This window comes from Phaethon aethereus (assembly GCF_964289735.1).
Source record: "Phaethon aethereus genome assembly, chromosome: 2".
Lineage (NCBI taxonomy): Eukaryota > Metazoa > Chordata > Aves > Phaethontiformes > Phaethontidae > Phaethon > Phaethon aethereus.
In genome coordinates, this window is record NC_138582.1 from 15,268,723 (window position 1) to 15,287,056 (window position 18,334).

Here is an 18,334-nt window from a genome sequence, read left to right on the forward strand (position 1 = left end):
ACCCGCTTCCCGGCACCGGCTCTCCCGCTTGTCGACGGAGGGTGCTTGCCCCAGCCGGCCGTCCCAGGAGCGGGGACCCCTCGGCAGCGCCTGCCCAGCCGCCGCGGCCTTCCTGCTTCAGTAGCTTCCACCTCCGCTGCTCCGTGAGCCGGTTAATTTACGTAGTTTCTGTGGAAAGGAAGCACGCAGCGCTTCTGAACTGGTATCATCGTACCCCTAGTGGAGAGAGGGGTTGTGTGCTGCACTCGTAAAAGGTTATGTAGAAGGACTGAATGTTGTTTGTGCATTAACTATGGTGCTTACTCGAGCTGAAGATGCCTAACTGTTGGGAGTCACAGAGCCACTGGGGAGATGAGTGATAAAATACGACCTGACACGCGGAAAAATCAAAGGACCCATCAGGCGAGGATGATGTTGATGCCAGTCTGACGGTCAGCAGTGTGTGTTTAGTGCTGCTGTTCAGGATGAATAGGAAGAAAGGAGACAAAGGATTTGAGAGCCCAAGACCATATAAATTATAAGTATCCACTTTTTTTTTAAAGTTGCTATGCTTGAGAGCAGTGCACGTTTGAAACAGGCCCCAGGCTGATCAGTAATTACTTACCTGAGAAGGTTGGAACTCTTGCGTATGGTGTAGCTTGCACTTAGAAAATGTGTGTTGTAGGTGTATGTTTTATTGTGTAAATGGACTCACTCATGGACAGTGAGTGTGTCAACCATGTAGTCTCATCTTGCAAAGATATTTACATTGTGCTCTTCAAACCTTGGAGATCTCTCCACACAATGTCAGCACTACAGACCATGCTACCATGTTTCATTCTTACTGCTGTGTTAAACCCTTATGACTTAAGGGCTTTTTTATACATATAAAAAAATCCTTGCATCTGCAGCAAGTAGCATTGTTAAGCAAATTGTCACTTTTACAGTCATTATTTTGGTTGTAACCAAGCTGTAAAGCAGTTGGTTGTAGATTTCTGTGGATCTTTATGTATTTCTGTTTATAGCTTCTTGATTCCTTTATAAATCTGTAACATAAATGTATTTCTAAATAGAATCAGTCTTGTAATCTTCTACATTTTAATGCGTAGGTAATGGTTGAATCCATCATTGGATACTAGATGTTATAATTTTCTTGTAGGAATTTTTATTGAACTTGCTCAACTGAAGCAAATTCACTTTATTGCACAGGGTACATGAGTATGTGCATATAATTTGTGATGTGGCATGAAAGTTGAATTATTACAAGCTTGTCTCTTGAGTCATGGATATCACTACTGTGAAGTTTGGTGAAGATGCCATCTACCACAGAAGAAAATAGCAATAACTTATAAAGTTTTTTAAAAGTTGGAATTACTATTTTATCTTCCATTTTTTAAATCAGGTTTTTATTTACCAGGAGTTTTAATATGTCATTCAAGATCTAAGCAGCTGCATTTGACTTGTTTAAAATACCTATCTCGATTAATTAACCATTATTTAAAGTAATAAATTCTAACGACATACAAATTGTAAAAGCACATACTATTACTTTTTTTATGTATAGTACCTGCTTACATAAATTATGTATGAGAGTCAACTCACTAGGTAAATTTTCCACAGGTTTCTGACTGCAAATAGTGCAGCTGCATGCCATTTCTAATACTGCACATCACTGAAGTATTAGAACTTGGTTCTATGCCATTAGTAATACTATATTTTTACGTACTGTTATGTGATGCGCAAAAGCAATGTTGTTGTCTTCCTGTATTACTAGTGATATTTATACTGGTGTGATACTATACTTGGGTTTTATTGGAACTTTTCTGACCGTGTGTGCAATTTTTATTCGTTATTTATTTTGGACCATGTAAGAGACTTAGACCATCATGAATTCTTCTTATATAAATATATGCTATAAGCAGTATTTATCTATGCATGCATACATCATGTATGAACTCTATTTTTTTAAAGCTGGGTTAAAATAATTTAAATGCTTGCATTTGTGAAAAACTTTACTTATTTTAAATTATTATATTTTTTTTCCAGCACAACTCACCAAGTAGTTTGTATCAACAACATAAATTTTCAGAGAAAGTCTGTTGTAGTAAGTATTTTTTTAATAAAATGTGAAAGTAGAAATGAAAAGTCTGGGTTTTCTTCATGCTTTTAGAGTACACTGCACGTACAAGCTAATTATGTTCTTCATCTTCGTTATATTTTATACTTTGTAATCTGATGCCTCTTATAAGTCTGTCATTCCTTGAGATGCGTCAAATGAAATACCTTCTAATTGTGATTACTTTAACCTTTGTAAGGAAAAGCTTTCTAAAAGAAGGACACTGCATTGTAAATAGTATTACAAAGCAACTTGCAATTCAAAATTGAAGTTCAACACAGTGTTAGCTGACGTTAGGGATAGATTTATAGTTTTTTAGCTTATATGTGGGGTTTGAAGAGACTTTCACAATTTCAAGCCTGAGGTCATTGAGGCTTTTTATGAATTTAGATACCTACATAAATGGATTCTGCTTAGGTTTTAAAAATCATTGTCTCAAGTTCAGATACCAAAACTTAAAACACAGTGATGAAAAATACAGTGCTGCTAGTAACTTGAAATCTGGTCAATAGAGGCAGATCATTTCCACTAAAACAAGGATGATTGTCAGTGATTTTGAAATTTCTTGTTTTGTTTTATTTCACAGCGGGGAAAATGAACGTTAAATGATATGAAAGAAAATGTATCCTAGAGATCTGAAAGGGCAAACCAATTACATTTTTAAATAAAAAATTAATATTTTAACCTACAATTTTCCTTTGAAATGCATTAATAAGATTTTTTTAATATATATCTACTTTTTGAATTGGTAAAGATTTTATAGAAGGTTTTGATTTGTGTTTTCATAGGGTTATGTGGAACTGACAATATTTCCCACTGTTGCAAACCTGAATAGAATCAAACTGAACAGTAAACAGTGCCGGATTTACAGAGTAAGAGTCAACGATTTAGAAGCAGCTTTCATCTATAATGATCCAACGCTGGAGGTTTGTCACCATGAGTCAAAGCAGTAAGTGATGTGTTTAAAACTGCAGGTGTAGTGTCTTCCGTTGCTGTTAAGCATGACCCATTTTATTGTACTGGCAAGTTTGACCTGGTGATTTCCTAATGGTAACATAAGTTTCATACAGAAACAACTATGGTGACTTAATTTGGGGAAAGTATTTTGGCAATAATTTTGAGTCTTATGCTAGTCGTCTTTAGAAATTCTTTTATAAACATGTCTTTGTTTTGTTTTTTTTTTTTAGAAGTATCAGAAACTTTTTTAAAAGTACTTGGGGGGGGGGGAAGTGGTGGATGCCAGTAGTGTTCGCAGTGTTTTAGGAAACTATCCTTCTCATGTGTTTTTTCCTTGGTAAGAAAATGTCTTTGGCTAAAATGTTTTAGCTTTGATGGACTTAAAGGTTTATCTATGCCCAACCTTTATGCTCATTTAATTAAAGAAAATTCGGTTACATTATTGTGGCAATAGCATTTTATTTATATTGTAGAGAACGTTTTACAGGGTTGCAACTACATTCATATGAGAGTTCCACATGAGAGGATTGCCCTTAGTTTGATGTTTTGTGGGGAGTTTTTTTGTGGTTTCTTGTTTGTTTTTTACTCCATAGCATAGTTGGGTAAATCAGTTTGGTTGCATCAGTATAATATGTAGACAAAAACTATTATGGTAATTTCTCCTACAAAAATTCTCCTGATTTTTATGATTTTTAGTGTCAGATTGGATGATCATTTTTGTTCCTTCCTATTTTTAAACCTAAGAATATTCATATGGTATCAAAGTTCTTGGGAATATTTTCCATTTTCCTAGTAAGATTTTGTAAGAATAGTTTCTGATTTTATTAAAAATGTCTAGATAGCCTTATATAGAATTAGCTTATTACTTTGATAAAAGTAGCATGCCCCATCCCTGGAAACATTCAAGGTCAGGCTGAATGGGGCTCTGAGCAAGCTGGTCTAGTTGAAGATGTCCCTGCTTCTTGCAGGGGCGTTGGACTAGGTGGCCTTTAAAAGTCCCTTGCAACCCAAACTGTTGTATGATTCTAATAGAAATAAGGCAAATCTTGTGCCTGTATCTGGATAACTATTAGACTACTAAATAAAGATGCTTATTGCTGTTCTTCAGCTATTTGTTGTGTCCCTTTCGACAGTGATTGCTCTGAGAGATTTGCTAGCTGAGCTTTAGAGGTGATATCACCTTGGTTAACTCATACAGCTGATGAAGGCAGATAGGAACTAGCTAGGCTTATTCCCAAGCAAACTGCAGAGGGTTCATACAGTCCTGCTAGTTAGATTTGTGAGAATAGTGTCATTCTCAAATGATACCACTAGATCTATAAGAGGTTGTCTACCCATTGCCTTAATGACTAGAGCCTTTGAGATGTTTCTTAGCCCATCTCACTTTTCAGGTTAAACCTGGCTTAACTTCTGTGATTGTTGTCTGAAAACTAGAATATTAAAGAGAACTTCTGTTATTCAGTTACTGAGATTCACGTACTACTTTTTATCCTAAGTTATGTGGCCTTGGATTTGAACTGTTTATGGCAGGGGCTCTATATTCCTTTATTCATCACTTACACAAGAGTTTCAGTAATTCAATTTGCAAATACAATGTTAATTTGTATAGGACACTGAATTGGATATCAGAGTTCTGAAGTTTTGTTTGAGTCCTGATACCAAACCACTTGAGTCTATTAATTCTGTAATTTCTGTCTGTTTTGTGACTTGATTTTGTTGTTGTTGCTGCTGCTGTTGCTTGGTAAGTCAAAAATTCAGGGCCCTCATTGGGGAGATTCTAATTGTTCCGAAGAGCTAGAAAGTAAAGCTTTTGGTCTTTCCTAAGGAATCAAACTTTCATTATTTATTAGCATTGTAAATTAGGGTCTAAGTCCTAGAATGTTACCTAAACTCACTTTGAAATTTGAAAGGAAGATTTTCACATTTATTCACCATCTGATACTGAAGAGCAAGTTTAAAAACATGTAGCTTCCTACATGTTTTTGGGGAAATGATAAGGGAAGAGACTTTGGTAAAAATCTCCTATCTGTTTTTCGGTAAGAGAGTGCCACTGGCAAATGTTTTCACTAAGTATTCTCTTGGTTTTACTGAAATTTATATTCATGTTTTCACACCTTCTTTTGGCTGGCTTGGTTGAATTTACAGTTTGCTGAATTGTTAAAGAACTTCTAATGAAAGTGCTATACACGTTTGACAGTGGCTGATACGAACTCTCAGAGTCCTTTTAGTTGAAAAGAACCTATTGAGATCACCTGGTCCAACCCTACTGCACAAGCAGGGTCAGCTAGAGCAGGTTGCACAGTGCTCTGTCCAGCTGGGTTTTGAGTATCTCCAAGGATGGAAACTTGCAATCTTCCTGGTTAACCTGCTCCAGTGTTTCACCCTCACAGTAGAAAAGCATTTTCTTGTATTCAGATGGAAATTCATGTATTTTAACTTGTGTCCACTGGCAGGGCCAGAGGCAACAGACACGAACTGAAACACGGGAGGTTCCTTCTGAACTTCAGGAAACACTTTTTTTACTGTGAGGGTGATTGAGCACTGGGACAGTTTGCAGAGAGAAGTTGTGGAGTCTCCGTCGTTGGAGATATTCAGAAGCTGTCTAGACATGGTCCTGCGTAACCAACTCTAGGTGGCCCTGCTTCAGCAGATGGGCTGCACCAGATGACCTCCTGAGATCCCTTCCAACCTCAAGTGTCCTGTGATTCTGTAATAACTGAGTCCTGCATAACTTTCAGAAGATGTGAGAAAGGAACAGCACTTAAAATTATTAGAGTGAGCACTCAGTTATGTTAAGCAAGGGATCAGGAGGGGTAGCTCTATTACTTTATGGAGAAAGTGGATTTCTGTGTTTAGCGTCCTAGTGGTGTAGTGGAACATTATCCTTTTTTTCATTTTATCCTGTTTAAGAGCAATGAACAAAATTTGAGGACAATGCATACAAAGTAAGATCCTGATACACACAAGGCTACAGTGTGAGTAGCTATTCAGACTTAGTAGAAAGTCTCTGTATTTTGTAACTCCTGTGTTATTCATAGTTATGACAGAGGATACCAAATATTCTTAACAAAAAACTAGCATGCCTCTATCTCAGAAGTCAAAGGCTACATGGGTTACAAAGTATTACATGAAATATGTATTTTTTCCATTGAAATACCTGGTCACAATTGGGTATCAAGCATGATGGTTGGTAAGTTTTGAGATTACAAACAGAAATATTAGAAATCTAAAAACTCTAGAATTAGTACCTCAAAAAAAACTTGTATGTGAGTTTCCTCTGCCCTTCTTTACAAAGAACTGCTTTTAGAAACAGCAGTGGTTTGTAGTAGTCTTTGTATTTAATCAGTCCTTGCTCTGCTGGTCATCTCTTCCAAGTTCTCATTTGTTGTGGCATGTTTAGTGATGATGTCCTTTGTACCCTTGTTGCTGAACTAGGTGTATCAATTATTTTGAAGAGGACACAGGTTAGTCATGTTTTCTTTCTAGCATTAGAGAGATTGTTACCTTTTGGATGGTTTTCTTCAGTGGTCTATTGAAATAGTAAATGTGAAATTAAGATGGTTCTTGGCAACCTGTTTATTTAAAATAATTTGTTTTATATCTTTACTCTTTCCTGTGGTGTGTAGCAAATAAAAAATAAGTTCAAGTTGTAAGGTTTTATATATAAACATTTTCTTGCTTTTGATAATGCTTTTGGTTTTCTTAAATGTTGATTTCTAAAAGAATATATACAATATGTAGAAAAAGTTCTTAATTTAATGGACTCGCTCCGAACTTTGATAAAAAAGTTAAAGTATTTTAAAGGCTTCTTAATCCCTTAGTTAGCAACAGAATTCAATTTAAATGGAAAATTCGGTATTTAAAGCCCCTTCTTTGGGAAGACTTGCTACAGCATCCATGACTTGAGAGCTGTGTTTGCTGATATGAGGTGAATGTTGAGTGAAGTAGTTAATTGTTTGTTATGCAAATTTTGGCATGCAAGAAAACATCGTTAAAAGAGGGTTGAGAAAGTCAAGATTAAAGAGGGCTTCATCTATGAAATACAAGCTGTGCCATCTGAAATTGTTTGTTTTACCATGAGGCTCTCTGCTACTTCTTGGGTGAGATCTTCTGTCAGATCAGGTCTTTGTATTTTGAATTTGAATATTCAACTTGCTTTCAGTTCAGGTCATGCTTTTGGGTTTTGTCATCTATTGATGCAAAAATCATTGAGATGTGGTCTATGTCATTTCACAGTGTTGCAGAAGGTGAAACAATTTTTTTTGTCTTGTGTATTGTCACTTCTGCTGAATGACAAAATAACCCTCAATAAAAAGGTAATTAAAAATTGGTGATTTTTTTTAGGAAATGTTAGAAACCTTTAAGTAGTATTCAATATATTTTCAGCTTTGGTACCATTGCCAGTTTATCTGTCAATCCCAAAGCATAATTTCAGATAACAACTGAAAGAACTTTTACTAGAAGTAAAGTTGGTTTTCCATCTTGTAATTTCCTCCTGAGGCTTTAGAACATCGTAGCTTTTTCATATCAGAGTGGATGGATGAACTTATGTAATGCAGTCACTTTGTCCCTGGCTGAACAAACATCTGAACAGTGTTGTAAAGTATAAAATAATTCCCGTAGTTTTACCATGTGTACACGAGGTGGCAGAGAATCCCATTTTGCTTATACTTCTAAGGAAGAGTTTGAAATCTTGCAAAAACTGAAAATAGTGTTGGAGAATGTCGGTATTGGTCCTGTCTTAGGGCTGTTGTTGTTGAGTGTTACACCCACCTCTGTCCTCCTCATCTTCCCTCTTTTCCTTGTAAATTGTTGCTTTCTCGATTTTGTCAGTATAAGGGAAGTCAGATTTATTTTTCCAGGCTATAGTATGCAGAAATCCCACAGAGTGTATTCTGACTACTGAGACGACTGCTTGTATCTCAGTCCCTTTTATGTTAAAACAGGCAAAGGAGATCAGTTTTCTTAATTCTGTGGGTAGGATTGTAAAGTATTAAATAGCCACAGCAAAAGTTTGGAGTTTTGATGCAGTGGTTTGATCTGTGATGAGTGAAGTTTATGATGATCCCGCAGTTACCTGGTTATGTGCTTCACATGTTTGTGTGATAACTATGGTGAAGGGTTGAGAAGCTATTGCATTTTATTATTATTTCAGTGTAAAGGAAGATATGTTTTTGTATAGGTAGCTAACATGTGCATAATGCTTTCCTATGCATATGTACACTCTTCAGTGTAATTTTAACCCTTGGCAGTGTATACCTGTTCGTTCACTAGTTCAGCTTTTTCTTTTTTGTTTTTTCAACTTGAAGCCTGTAGTTTTTAAATATTAAAAATATGAAGATGTTTGGATATCCTCACTGTCTCTTTAGTTACCGTAAGCTGTGAGAGAGAGTAGCCTTCAGGGCATGTCTTGCAATATTCTGTCTTCTGAGAAGTCAGAGATCAAGCCTTTAACCAATGCACAAAACAGAAAAAATACTGGTGGACGGAGCATGTGTTGTTTTGCTGCAATAAATAGCTTTCATTGCCACTGGTATGATGCTTATCTAGTTGTAAATTCATAATATACTTTGTTAGAAATAAACATAGGTATAGAGAACTTTTGAAGATAAAGATGGCAAAGCCCTTAACCTTGAGCAAGAATGAAAATTAGGTTTTTATGAAAATTAGGTTTTTCAGTGTGCCAAAGACTCAGATTTTTGCCTTATTAATAAATTACCTATATGTGTACGTATTATAGATCTATAAAATATGTTATATGTAACATACACTGTGTCATATATTTTGGGGTTGGACTCCAAGACCAAGTGCTAATTGTAGCTGGGAAGCAAAGTAGAATAGTAAATGAATTACAGGTAATGAAGAGTAATGAATTACATGTGGCTCAAAGAACGTCCTTTGCCAAGTTGACGTTAAATAGTGTAGGATAGAAAGTGGTTTTATAGACTATATGTTTGGGCTGTGTAACTGTTAAGTAACACCACTGCAGCTAGTAGAGATGCTACGGGAAGTTGACATGGAGGTTTTTGGAATCAATGAGTAGCTTTAAAAAATAAGTCTCTGCAGGATCGCTTGTTTCCAGTCAGTCAACAAGCATGCACTTAGTCTGTAATTAACAGCATTTTGGGTGAATTCTGATAATCAAATGTATCTCTACCAGGAAGAAACATGAATGCATATTACTTTTTCATTGTCAATCTACACTCAGCATTACAAAAATGTATCTTTGTTCCTTGGGCTGTAACTTTCAGCATGTGCTCTGTTGTTGTTAAAATGGCCATATCCAGTTTATTGAGAATAGTTCAACCTATGAAAAAATTAATCCATTGTACTAAGCCCCTAATGGATTCCTTTTACAATGAGTCACCCATTTGAATTGGAACACTTCAAAAAATAGAAATATCAGAATAGACTGTTTTCCATAAAATGTTAAGTCTACCTTTCTTGATATAAAATCATAACCTTTTCCTGTCTGTGAACCCATTGATGTTTAAAATGTAACCACAAGTTCACCACAATCCTCAAACTTGGAAAAATTTCTCACTGATTTATTGGAAAGGGATCTCCTATCAGTAATTGTGAATTTTCAGAACCAGTTTAGATTAAAATTTAAGAGTTTGAGACTTTACAGTCTCTCAGAATGGTACTGTTGTTTTCTGTTGCTAGTTTCTTTAATTACAAAGATAGTTTTTAGTCATGCAGTCGTCTTTTAAAGAGAGTTTTTCCAGTGGTATTCTTTGCCTTCTGAGGATGCCATTTGAAGACAGCTTAAAGCAACATCAGTTTGGGTGGTTATGATTTCACTGACAGTCTCCCATGCCTTAGTAGTAGCACTTCCTTGACCCTTCAGTGTGTTAGATCAGGGAGCTAAACCCACTGAATTGTGTCTGGGGGGAAAAAAAAAACCAAAACTTTTTTTTTCCATTTGTCACTTTTGCTGCATCACTGCAGGATTGGATCAACAGTAGTCTCCTTAATAAGTGAGAGAGCAGGAATGTGTGGCTGAGACTAACAGACAGCACATCAGCTGGAGTTCAAATTGGTTTGAATTGTTCTGGAATCAGAGCTGAAGTTATAGTATATTCCAGTGTACGAATTTAACCTCGTGCTTCTAAAACTTTTTGGCATTGTATCCTATCTTTAGGTACATTCCAGCTATGAAAAAGGAAAAAGTGATTATGTATTAAAACTTGGGATTTCTATGCTCATATGCTCCCATTTACTATTCACGTCCTATTTTCAGAAGCTTCCAAGCAAAGTAGACAAGTTTACTGCTCCTAACATTCTCAGTCTTGGTAACGGTGCCAGGGAATTTGTGCACTATTATTGCCAAAGATCAAGAACTGTATGAAAATATGTTCTCAATATATGTCAGTGTTTAGCAAAGTTTTTTAGATGTGGAAGGCTAGGAATATAAGCATGGTGTTTGACATACCTAGACTTGTAGCATGATCCTGGCATGGGTAATTACCCTTCATTCTTCCAAATAAGGTACTGTAGTTTGGGTTGAATGCTGTTTTCTCTGTGGGTGGTGAATAGATGAATGGTTAGATGAAAGTAAAATCCTGAAATGAGATCATGTCTGCTTTGTGTGGACTTCAGATTCCATGGAAGAGTGGAGTCCACAGCTAAAAGTTAATTTACTCAACTGTGGTGAAGTAACGCTGCAGATAGCTTTATGCTTAATTGCAACTTTGCCCCCACAGTGGTTGGATTGATCAGTGGTACACACCTAAATGCTTGATATTCTGGAAAGAAAGGTGATCAGTAATTCAAACACTTTCTCTTCAGCCATACAATTGTGCAAGCTTTTGAAGAACTCTGTATCCTAGAGGATTAGAATTAATGTGTTGCTTCCATGTTTTACAGAGTTTAAAAATCCATTTTGAAAAAGTATAAAAGCTGTAGCATAAAGATAACCAAGGTTATTTTTTAACTTGATTGGTCAGTCCTCCAGCATCTGAACATAATCACATTAAATAATAAGACGATGACATCCTGCTCATAACCACTGTAACAGCAGACATGCATGTCCCTGTGCATTTCAGTAGAAAACAGTTAATCTAAGCCACAACTGAAGTAATGGTATTACTTTGTAATGAAATGTGCAGTCAATTAGCAGCTAATATATAGTAGCTCAAACCTCATTACAGAAATTAGGGTCTGCATCCTAAATAAACAAACGATGGTAACATTTTTTTAAATTGTTTCTAGCAACTAAAAACTATAATGCATATTTCTGTGGTTTAGTGTATTAAAGCCAAAACTCTAGCATCTAGTATTTTAGGTGATACTTAAAAGAGCATAAAAAAACCCTATTCCTATCCATCAAGCTAAGAGAGGGGAAAAACACCATTGCTAAGCTAAAATCTTACTACATTTGGAAAAGCAACAAAAAAGCAAAATTGCAATATATGAGGAGGCAGATCTTCAAGACAGATCTTTAGAATGAACGTACAAACTTAATCCAAAATTTTCCAAAACAAGAATTTTAATTGCTATCCCAGTAAGCATAAATATTATTCTTATTGGGAAGTAAAGAGCACTGAGCATTTACTGGGCGTTATTACTGCTTAAGTCTTTTTGATTGTGCATCACTTCCATAAGAGCTTAGTTTTAGGTTCTGATTTTTGGAATCTAATCTTTACTCTTTTGTTCTTTCGCTCCTTCAAAACCACAACAAAACACTTGTTTTCATGCACCACGAAATTCAGTATAGAAATTCTATAAGTTCAAAAGTTGTATTTTGTGGTTCAGCATGTACTTTAAGAATTAACTGGGTATTTCTGACAGGAGGAATCTCAACTATTTTTCCAATGCCTATGCTGCCGCAGTCAGTGCTGTGGACCCAGATGCTGGAAACGGAGAACTCTGCATTAAGGTTCCCTCAGAGTTGTGGAAACATGTTGATGGTAAAGTAAAGAGACCATACCAAAAACTTAATTTAAGATGCTGTAGAGTTGTTAGCTGTGAGTTTGCATAGGAAGATAGTGGATTTAAATAAATAGAAATAGCATTACATTATGAAATGGTGGTTACTGCTTCCTTTTTCCTCACCTATATTTTTCTAGTCAAAGTCTGAAAAAATACCTTCACGCTTCTTGGTAATATGGAGAAGTGCTTGCAAGGTTTCTCAACACCCTTTACAAACAAGCTCTTCGGTGGTCATGAGCCAGAACTATACATGAGGATGTGGGTGTAATGGATTATATTGGGTGCTAAATTGTAACTGTTTGAAGCTGCTTGCAAAATGTATGAGCCAACAAAGAAAAGAATTTACAAGGAGATATGCCTCTCTGCGTGTTGTTTAAAAAGCTACATGAATTTTTTCCCATCTCACTTTGAAGAATGCTTGGTTTAAAACTGATTCGATAGTGAAAAATAGACTACTTTATAAACTGGCATACTAGATTGTGGAACAAGTAACTTTTTTAATAAATTACCCTCCAACATTGGTTATTTTCTTACATGGATTTTATTAGCTTCTTGTATTTGTTTTCATATATGGTTTTATCAGTTTTTCCCATGGATTTGTGAGACCTGTGAGAGAAAAAACAACTATATCATGAAGCTGACTCACACAGTGTTGTCAGATACACCTTAATGGAAAAGACACTTTTGTTTATTTTAAATTTTGTTTACGTTCCTGTTGTGTTACTTGCAAGCCTAGAAGGGAAAATATTCAAACAGGTATAATTTTTTCTTTTCAAAGTCTGAATGCCAAAATGACTTGTTGGATAAATTTCACATATGCCTGAATTTCTGTTCTTGCCAGCCTATTCATAGGTGAGATTTCTGTGAAACTAAACCAAAGCAAAGACACTTCAGTTACAGGAAAAGCTTTAACTATAATAAGAGGTTTTAAGAAACTGCAAATGGCAATAACATGTCTTTTAAGAATGTGCCTGTTACACGCAGTTTTTGTAGAAAATTTCAGCAGGGTTCAAAGGAGATCATGGTTATGGTACAAGCACTGTATAAAGATTCTTTACTGTTGGGGAGCTGGAAGATGAAATGTAACTCCAACTGCAGTTTTTATTAATCAGTAAAGATTCTTATAAATTAACATCCTGTAAGTTATGCTTAAGAGGTCTCAGCTTTGTAAGCTTTTGAGCTGCGCTTTGTAAGCAGACGTGGACGTACATGGGACAAATTAAACACATAATCTTGAAAGACCAAGAGTCCAAAACTGAATGATTATTCTGAAATAACTTTCATGGAAGTTGTATATATTTACTCTAACTTTGGTCTTGATATGCTGCAGAGTTAAAAGTGCTGAAGGTGCATATAAATTTTTCTCTGGACCAGCCAAAAGGAGGCCTTCATTTTGTGGTACCCAACATGGAGGGCAGCATGGCAGAAAGAGGGGCTCATGTCTTTTCATGTGGTTATCAAAATTCTACAAGGTAAGAAAACTACCTTTTGAATGTTAGACTGGATTTCCTATTTAATCTCAGTGTAGGAAATTATTTCTTTGAATTCTTGTAAGTTTGAAAAATTCTAAGACTTAATTTGTGTTTGAAAGGAGCTTACCTATGTGAAGTAGCATCTAATGATTAGTGATTAGGATTTCTAGTCTTTATAGCTCTGCAGGAGGTAATGTCAAAGAAACGAGTAGTGCTTTATAAAATTAATGTGTAGTAGGAGTCAGTATGTCAACATTCAAAGTATTTAAGATTATAGTTTGGAACTTGAGAGAAAAATCATCTGTGAAAGAGATAGTATAATTGTTAAGTATAACTGTTAACCATTTTTTTCCCCTCAATCCTAACTTCCCTAGATTTTGGTTTCCTTGTGTTGATTCCTATTCTGAGTTGTGTACCTGGAAACTTGAGTATACTGTAGATGCTGCAATGGTGGCCGTTTCGAATGGAGATTTGGTGGAAACTGTATATACCCACGACATGAGAAAGAAGACTTTTCATTACATGCTGACTATTCCAACAGCAGCTTCTAACATCTCCTTGGCGATAGGACCTTTTGAAATACTTGTTGATCCATACATGCATGAGGTAATAATCTTCATAGAGGCCTCTGTTTTCTTTTGTTTTTTTAAAGGGCTAGTGGCTATTTTTATGTTGCAACCAGTATATGTTGGTCAAATATGAGTATGTCTAGACATGGCCGCCATTAGTACATATATGATAAAACTTGTCTAGTAATGCTTGTATTTAAATTTATCTCCAAAGTAAAGCCTTGAATGAGCAATAATTCCATTTATGCCTGAATTTATGGGGCTAATTTGGTTGGAGTTGGTAACAGCATGTTTCGCAAAATAGCTTTAAACCTGTCCTGTTACTGCTAGTAGGTGAAAATTATTGCTACACAATTGAGTAGTCGTCTGAACTAAATTTGACATTGGGTTTTCATTCTTGATAGATTGTTGCCATAATGTTGAAGTCCACCAGTTTATTACTTACATGTGTCGTTTCAGATTGGGTAAGGGTGGACTTGGCAGGCAGTTGACATTACCAATTCAGCATAAAGACTGGCTTGTATATTCTTTTGTAAGCATGATAGGAAAATACTGCGAAATAGCTATGTTTTACTTAATCCAAAGCCAAACATCAGATTTTACTCCTCAACAATGATATTCTGTTGACTTTTACTGGTTGGACATACTCGCTTGTGAAAGGTAATAGCTGTTAAAAAAAAAAAGAAGAAAATCAGTTGTTGATATTTGAAAAATCCAAACTGATAAATTTCTGTAGAGCTTGACTTCTATAGAGCTGACTTAAAGATATATATCATTCTCAGCTTGGTTTCTGTGTCACTGCTGAATTCAGCATCACTGGCTGCATCATAAGTTTATGGAAAAAACAGTGATATCAAAGGTTACTTGTAGTTTTAGCTGTAACAAAACTTCTAAAGAGTAACACTACTTGACTGATTTGAAAATAGCTAATTCTTTACTGCATAAAAGAAAAATATTATTTCCAAAAGACACTGGATTGCAAAATCAAAGAAAAATGTCATGTGTTTTTAAATGATAGACATCACTAGGTAGACATTTTTATTGTACATTGTCTACTAAAAATTATTTTCCTGTTGTTGCTTTCAGTTAAGAGGGACATCCTGGTGCGCTTTTCTGACGTGATAGTCATTATCACAGCTTGAAAATCCTTTTTTCTGTTAAATTTATAACAGCTCTATTTTTGTTGTGTTGTGGGTTTTTTTTCTGTTATGTAATATACTTGATGTTTATGGATTTAAATCTATTCATCAGTCTTGTACCGAATTTTCCTTTGATTGTAGGTGACTCACTTTTGTTTACCACAACTACTTCCATTGCTCAAACATACCACCTCATATCTTCACGAGGTGTTTGAGTTTTATGAAGAGATTCTTACCTGCCGTTATCCATACTCCTGTTTCAAAACTGTTTTTATAGATGAAGCTTATGTTGAAGTAGCCGCTTATGCATCCATGAGTATTTTCAGGTTAGTATTTGAGAAAATTACACCTTTTAAATCCACAGGCTTAGAAGCTCTAGAATACTGAGAAATATGTGAAGCTTTTAGTATTTTTATAGCCTGAGTTTTGGGCTCTGTCGTTTGAAAAGGCTGGCTTGTGTTAACATTACAGGCTTTTAACACCATTTCCAATTTTATCTGTTACAAAGATGTTGGATTTGTATCTTCTTTAAGAAAATATGGGCAGAGGTTTTTTTCTGAATTAGAAACACCATGCATGAAATATTTAAGATCAAATTACCTGCAGATATTTGATTATGTATTATTTTTGTCAGTTGGGGTAGGGTACCAGGAGTCCAAAAGAGTTTTGCCAGTTAAAAGAAACTACTTTGGCTTTACACTTTTTATATAGATTATAGTAGCAGGAGATCCGCCTGGATTAAAGGTATTAAAAAAAAAAAATGTTACTGTCTCATTGAAAAAACAGTGAAGGAATTATTTTTTTATTATTATTATTTTTTAAGCAAGGTCTCTACTTTGTTTCTTTGGAGCTTATGCTCATATTGTGTTATTTTCTTTTTATGGGGGTCCAGCACAAATCTCTTACACAGCGCAATGATTATAGATGAAACTCCACTGACAAGGAGGTGCTTAGCACAGGCCCTGGCCCAGCAATTCTTTGGATGTTTTATATCAAGAATGTCCTGGTAAGTATTTTACTGTTGTACTCTCTAGAAAATGGTGTAAATCTAGGCAACTCAAATTTTAGTTTGCATGTTGCATTTTATCAGAAGAATAAGTGAAATAGTAACTGTAGAAGAATGCAAAAAAAAAGCCAAAAAGTGCTGCTCAATATATGAAAATCCATGAGAATTTTTGTTTGAAAGGAGAATGTGAGATATAAAGGTTCCAAAGACTGTAGAGATTGAACATGTCTGCTCTCAGAGATTATTGGTACTTGAGTATTGTACTGTGCTTTGGCACCTGGAAATTTAGAGAGACTCTTGTATCATTAGTAAATTTCTGTCAGATATTTTGGATGAAGAAGTGTTGCCTGCATTAGAAATACTTGTGGGGCACAGAACTAATAAATTATGAAGAAGTTCAGGGAGGGGAGTGCAGAAATTAGTGGCAAATGGGCAAATTTATTGGGGTGGTAAGCTGCCTATAACTCCAGCCCTCAGAAAATCTCCCCTAACTGGCTCTTTCAGGTCTGATCAGTGTTTATTATAAAGCCTTTTGCATACAGTTTGTATATCAGGCGCCTGTTACTATTTTCATGGCAAAACTGTATGTCCCACAGTATCCTTGGCTTAAAAAAAGAAACCAACATGTTCTTAAATTGATGTTTGTACTATTATAATTTCTTTTGCTCTCTTCCTTATTTATGGTCTACTTCCATTGTGAAGACAATTTTTTCCGCCCTCATAATGACTTCCGTTGTGTCTTTATTCACTTCATCATAGTCTGTATGTCATTCTTGATGTTTAGAATTCTATTTCATCATCATTTTGTAGTATTTGTCAATTTTTTCTCTTACAACACAACTCTCCAAAGAGGTGTTTAAATGGGTGCCCACCATTTTGTGAGATATTTGGTGTACTTGCTGTCCAAATCTTTTGCACTGCATTGATATCTATATCAAAAAATTAAGACCATATAGATTAGTTGTTTTAACTTTAGTGTCCATTTCTGCTGTTTTATTGTTACTGTTTCAGCTAAAATAGTTTGGTTTTATATTTTAATCTGGAATTCTGTGGTAAAAGTTCAGTTTTCACTGGTTTTTCAGTTTCATCAGTCCCATCCAGGTGCCAAGTTACATAAATTGGTTCACAGCTCATCAGACTCCTATTGACTTAGAGAAGTTATATAACCTGCTGAAATTTGTGGCTATTTTGAGCTGGTCAAAAATACCACTCTGTACAAAATACCTTCTGAAGTGCTATCATTCATGCTTCTTTCTTATTATAGGTCAGATGAATGGGTGCTAAAGGGAATCTCAGGTTATATTTATGGCCTTTGGATGAAAAAAACCTTTGGTGTTAATGAGTATCGCCACTGGATTAAACAGGTACATAATAGTAATGTTTTCTATATATTTTAGACATTTTACATCAAAGAAGATGCAATATAAAACCAGAATATAATACAGTTTTGCACTACAATCTAAAAAAGTGACAAAACTTAGAGCCAAACTATTTTTACCACTGCTGCAAGGAAAAACACCAAACATATTAACGAAAATACAATTTTGTGACTGCCTTATGAATAATAATTTTCATTGTCTGTGCAGTTAATTTTCCTCTTTTTGTTTGGGCTTTTGCACAAAAACAGAAAGAAAAAGTCAAAAAAGATTGTACTTTTTAAACACTTGGAATAGAATATCAGATTCATAAGGTGATATATTTGATGAATTTGTTATACTGTGATGGTCATCCATACAGCTCAGAAGGGCTCCAGTGTTAGCTTGGATCAGTAGTGGATCATATATCTTTTAATGTCATTTAAGTACTAAATGAAATAATGAAACAGTAAAAAATGCCCATTGAAGGGATTTCCTCTCTTGTAAGATGTAAACAGAAATTTCTTTTCCATTTCCACATGCAATGCTCAGACAGGTACTTTCTAGTGATAGCAGCAGTGACTCTTCATTCTTTGCCAGTAACATTCATTCACAGAAAGATGTACATCTTCTTCCGCTCCCTTTCGGCACATTCTCTTACCCTTGCTTTTCCAAATACTAGATTCCTAACCCCATGTGCTCCACTTACATCCCTTACTCACATGGGGACCCAGTACCCTGTCCTTACCTGCTTAATATGTGTTCAGCTCATCAGTCTTGTGCTGTCTGTGCTAAAGGTGTGGGTGC

At 35.4% G+C, this 18,334-nt stretch overlaps 1 protein-coding gene across 1 annotated transcript in view; it reads left to right on the forward strand.

Moving 5' to 3' along the window:
* Nucleotides 1-464: 464 nt before the first annotated feature.
* TAF2 (TATA-box binding protein associated factor 2) overlaps nucleotides 465-18,334 on the forward strand; it is a gene marked incomplete at both ends in the record, with an annotated part of 62,120 nt that continues 44,250 nt past the window's right edge. The window contains 9 exons of the mRNA XM_082015065.1: nucleotides 465-514; nucleotides 2,026-2,083; nucleotides 2,884-3,044; nucleotides 11,846-11,964; nucleotides 13,317-13,458; nucleotides 13,833-14,064; nucleotides 15,308-15,492; nucleotides 16,059-16,172; nucleotides 17,437-17,536. Of these exons, the coding sequence (XP_081871191.1) occupies nucleotides 465-514; nucleotides 2,026-2,083; nucleotides 2,884-3,044; nucleotides 11,846-11,964; nucleotides 13,317-13,458; nucleotides 13,833-14,064; nucleotides 15,308-15,492; nucleotides 16,059-16,172; nucleotides 17,437-17,536 (1,161 nt within the window). The remainder of the gene's footprint in view (nucleotides 515-2,025; nucleotides 2,084-2,883; nucleotides 3,045-11,845; nucleotides 11,965-13,316; nucleotides 13,459-13,832; nucleotides 14,065-15,307; nucleotides 15,493-16,058; nucleotides 16,173-17,436; nucleotides 17,537-18,334) is intronic.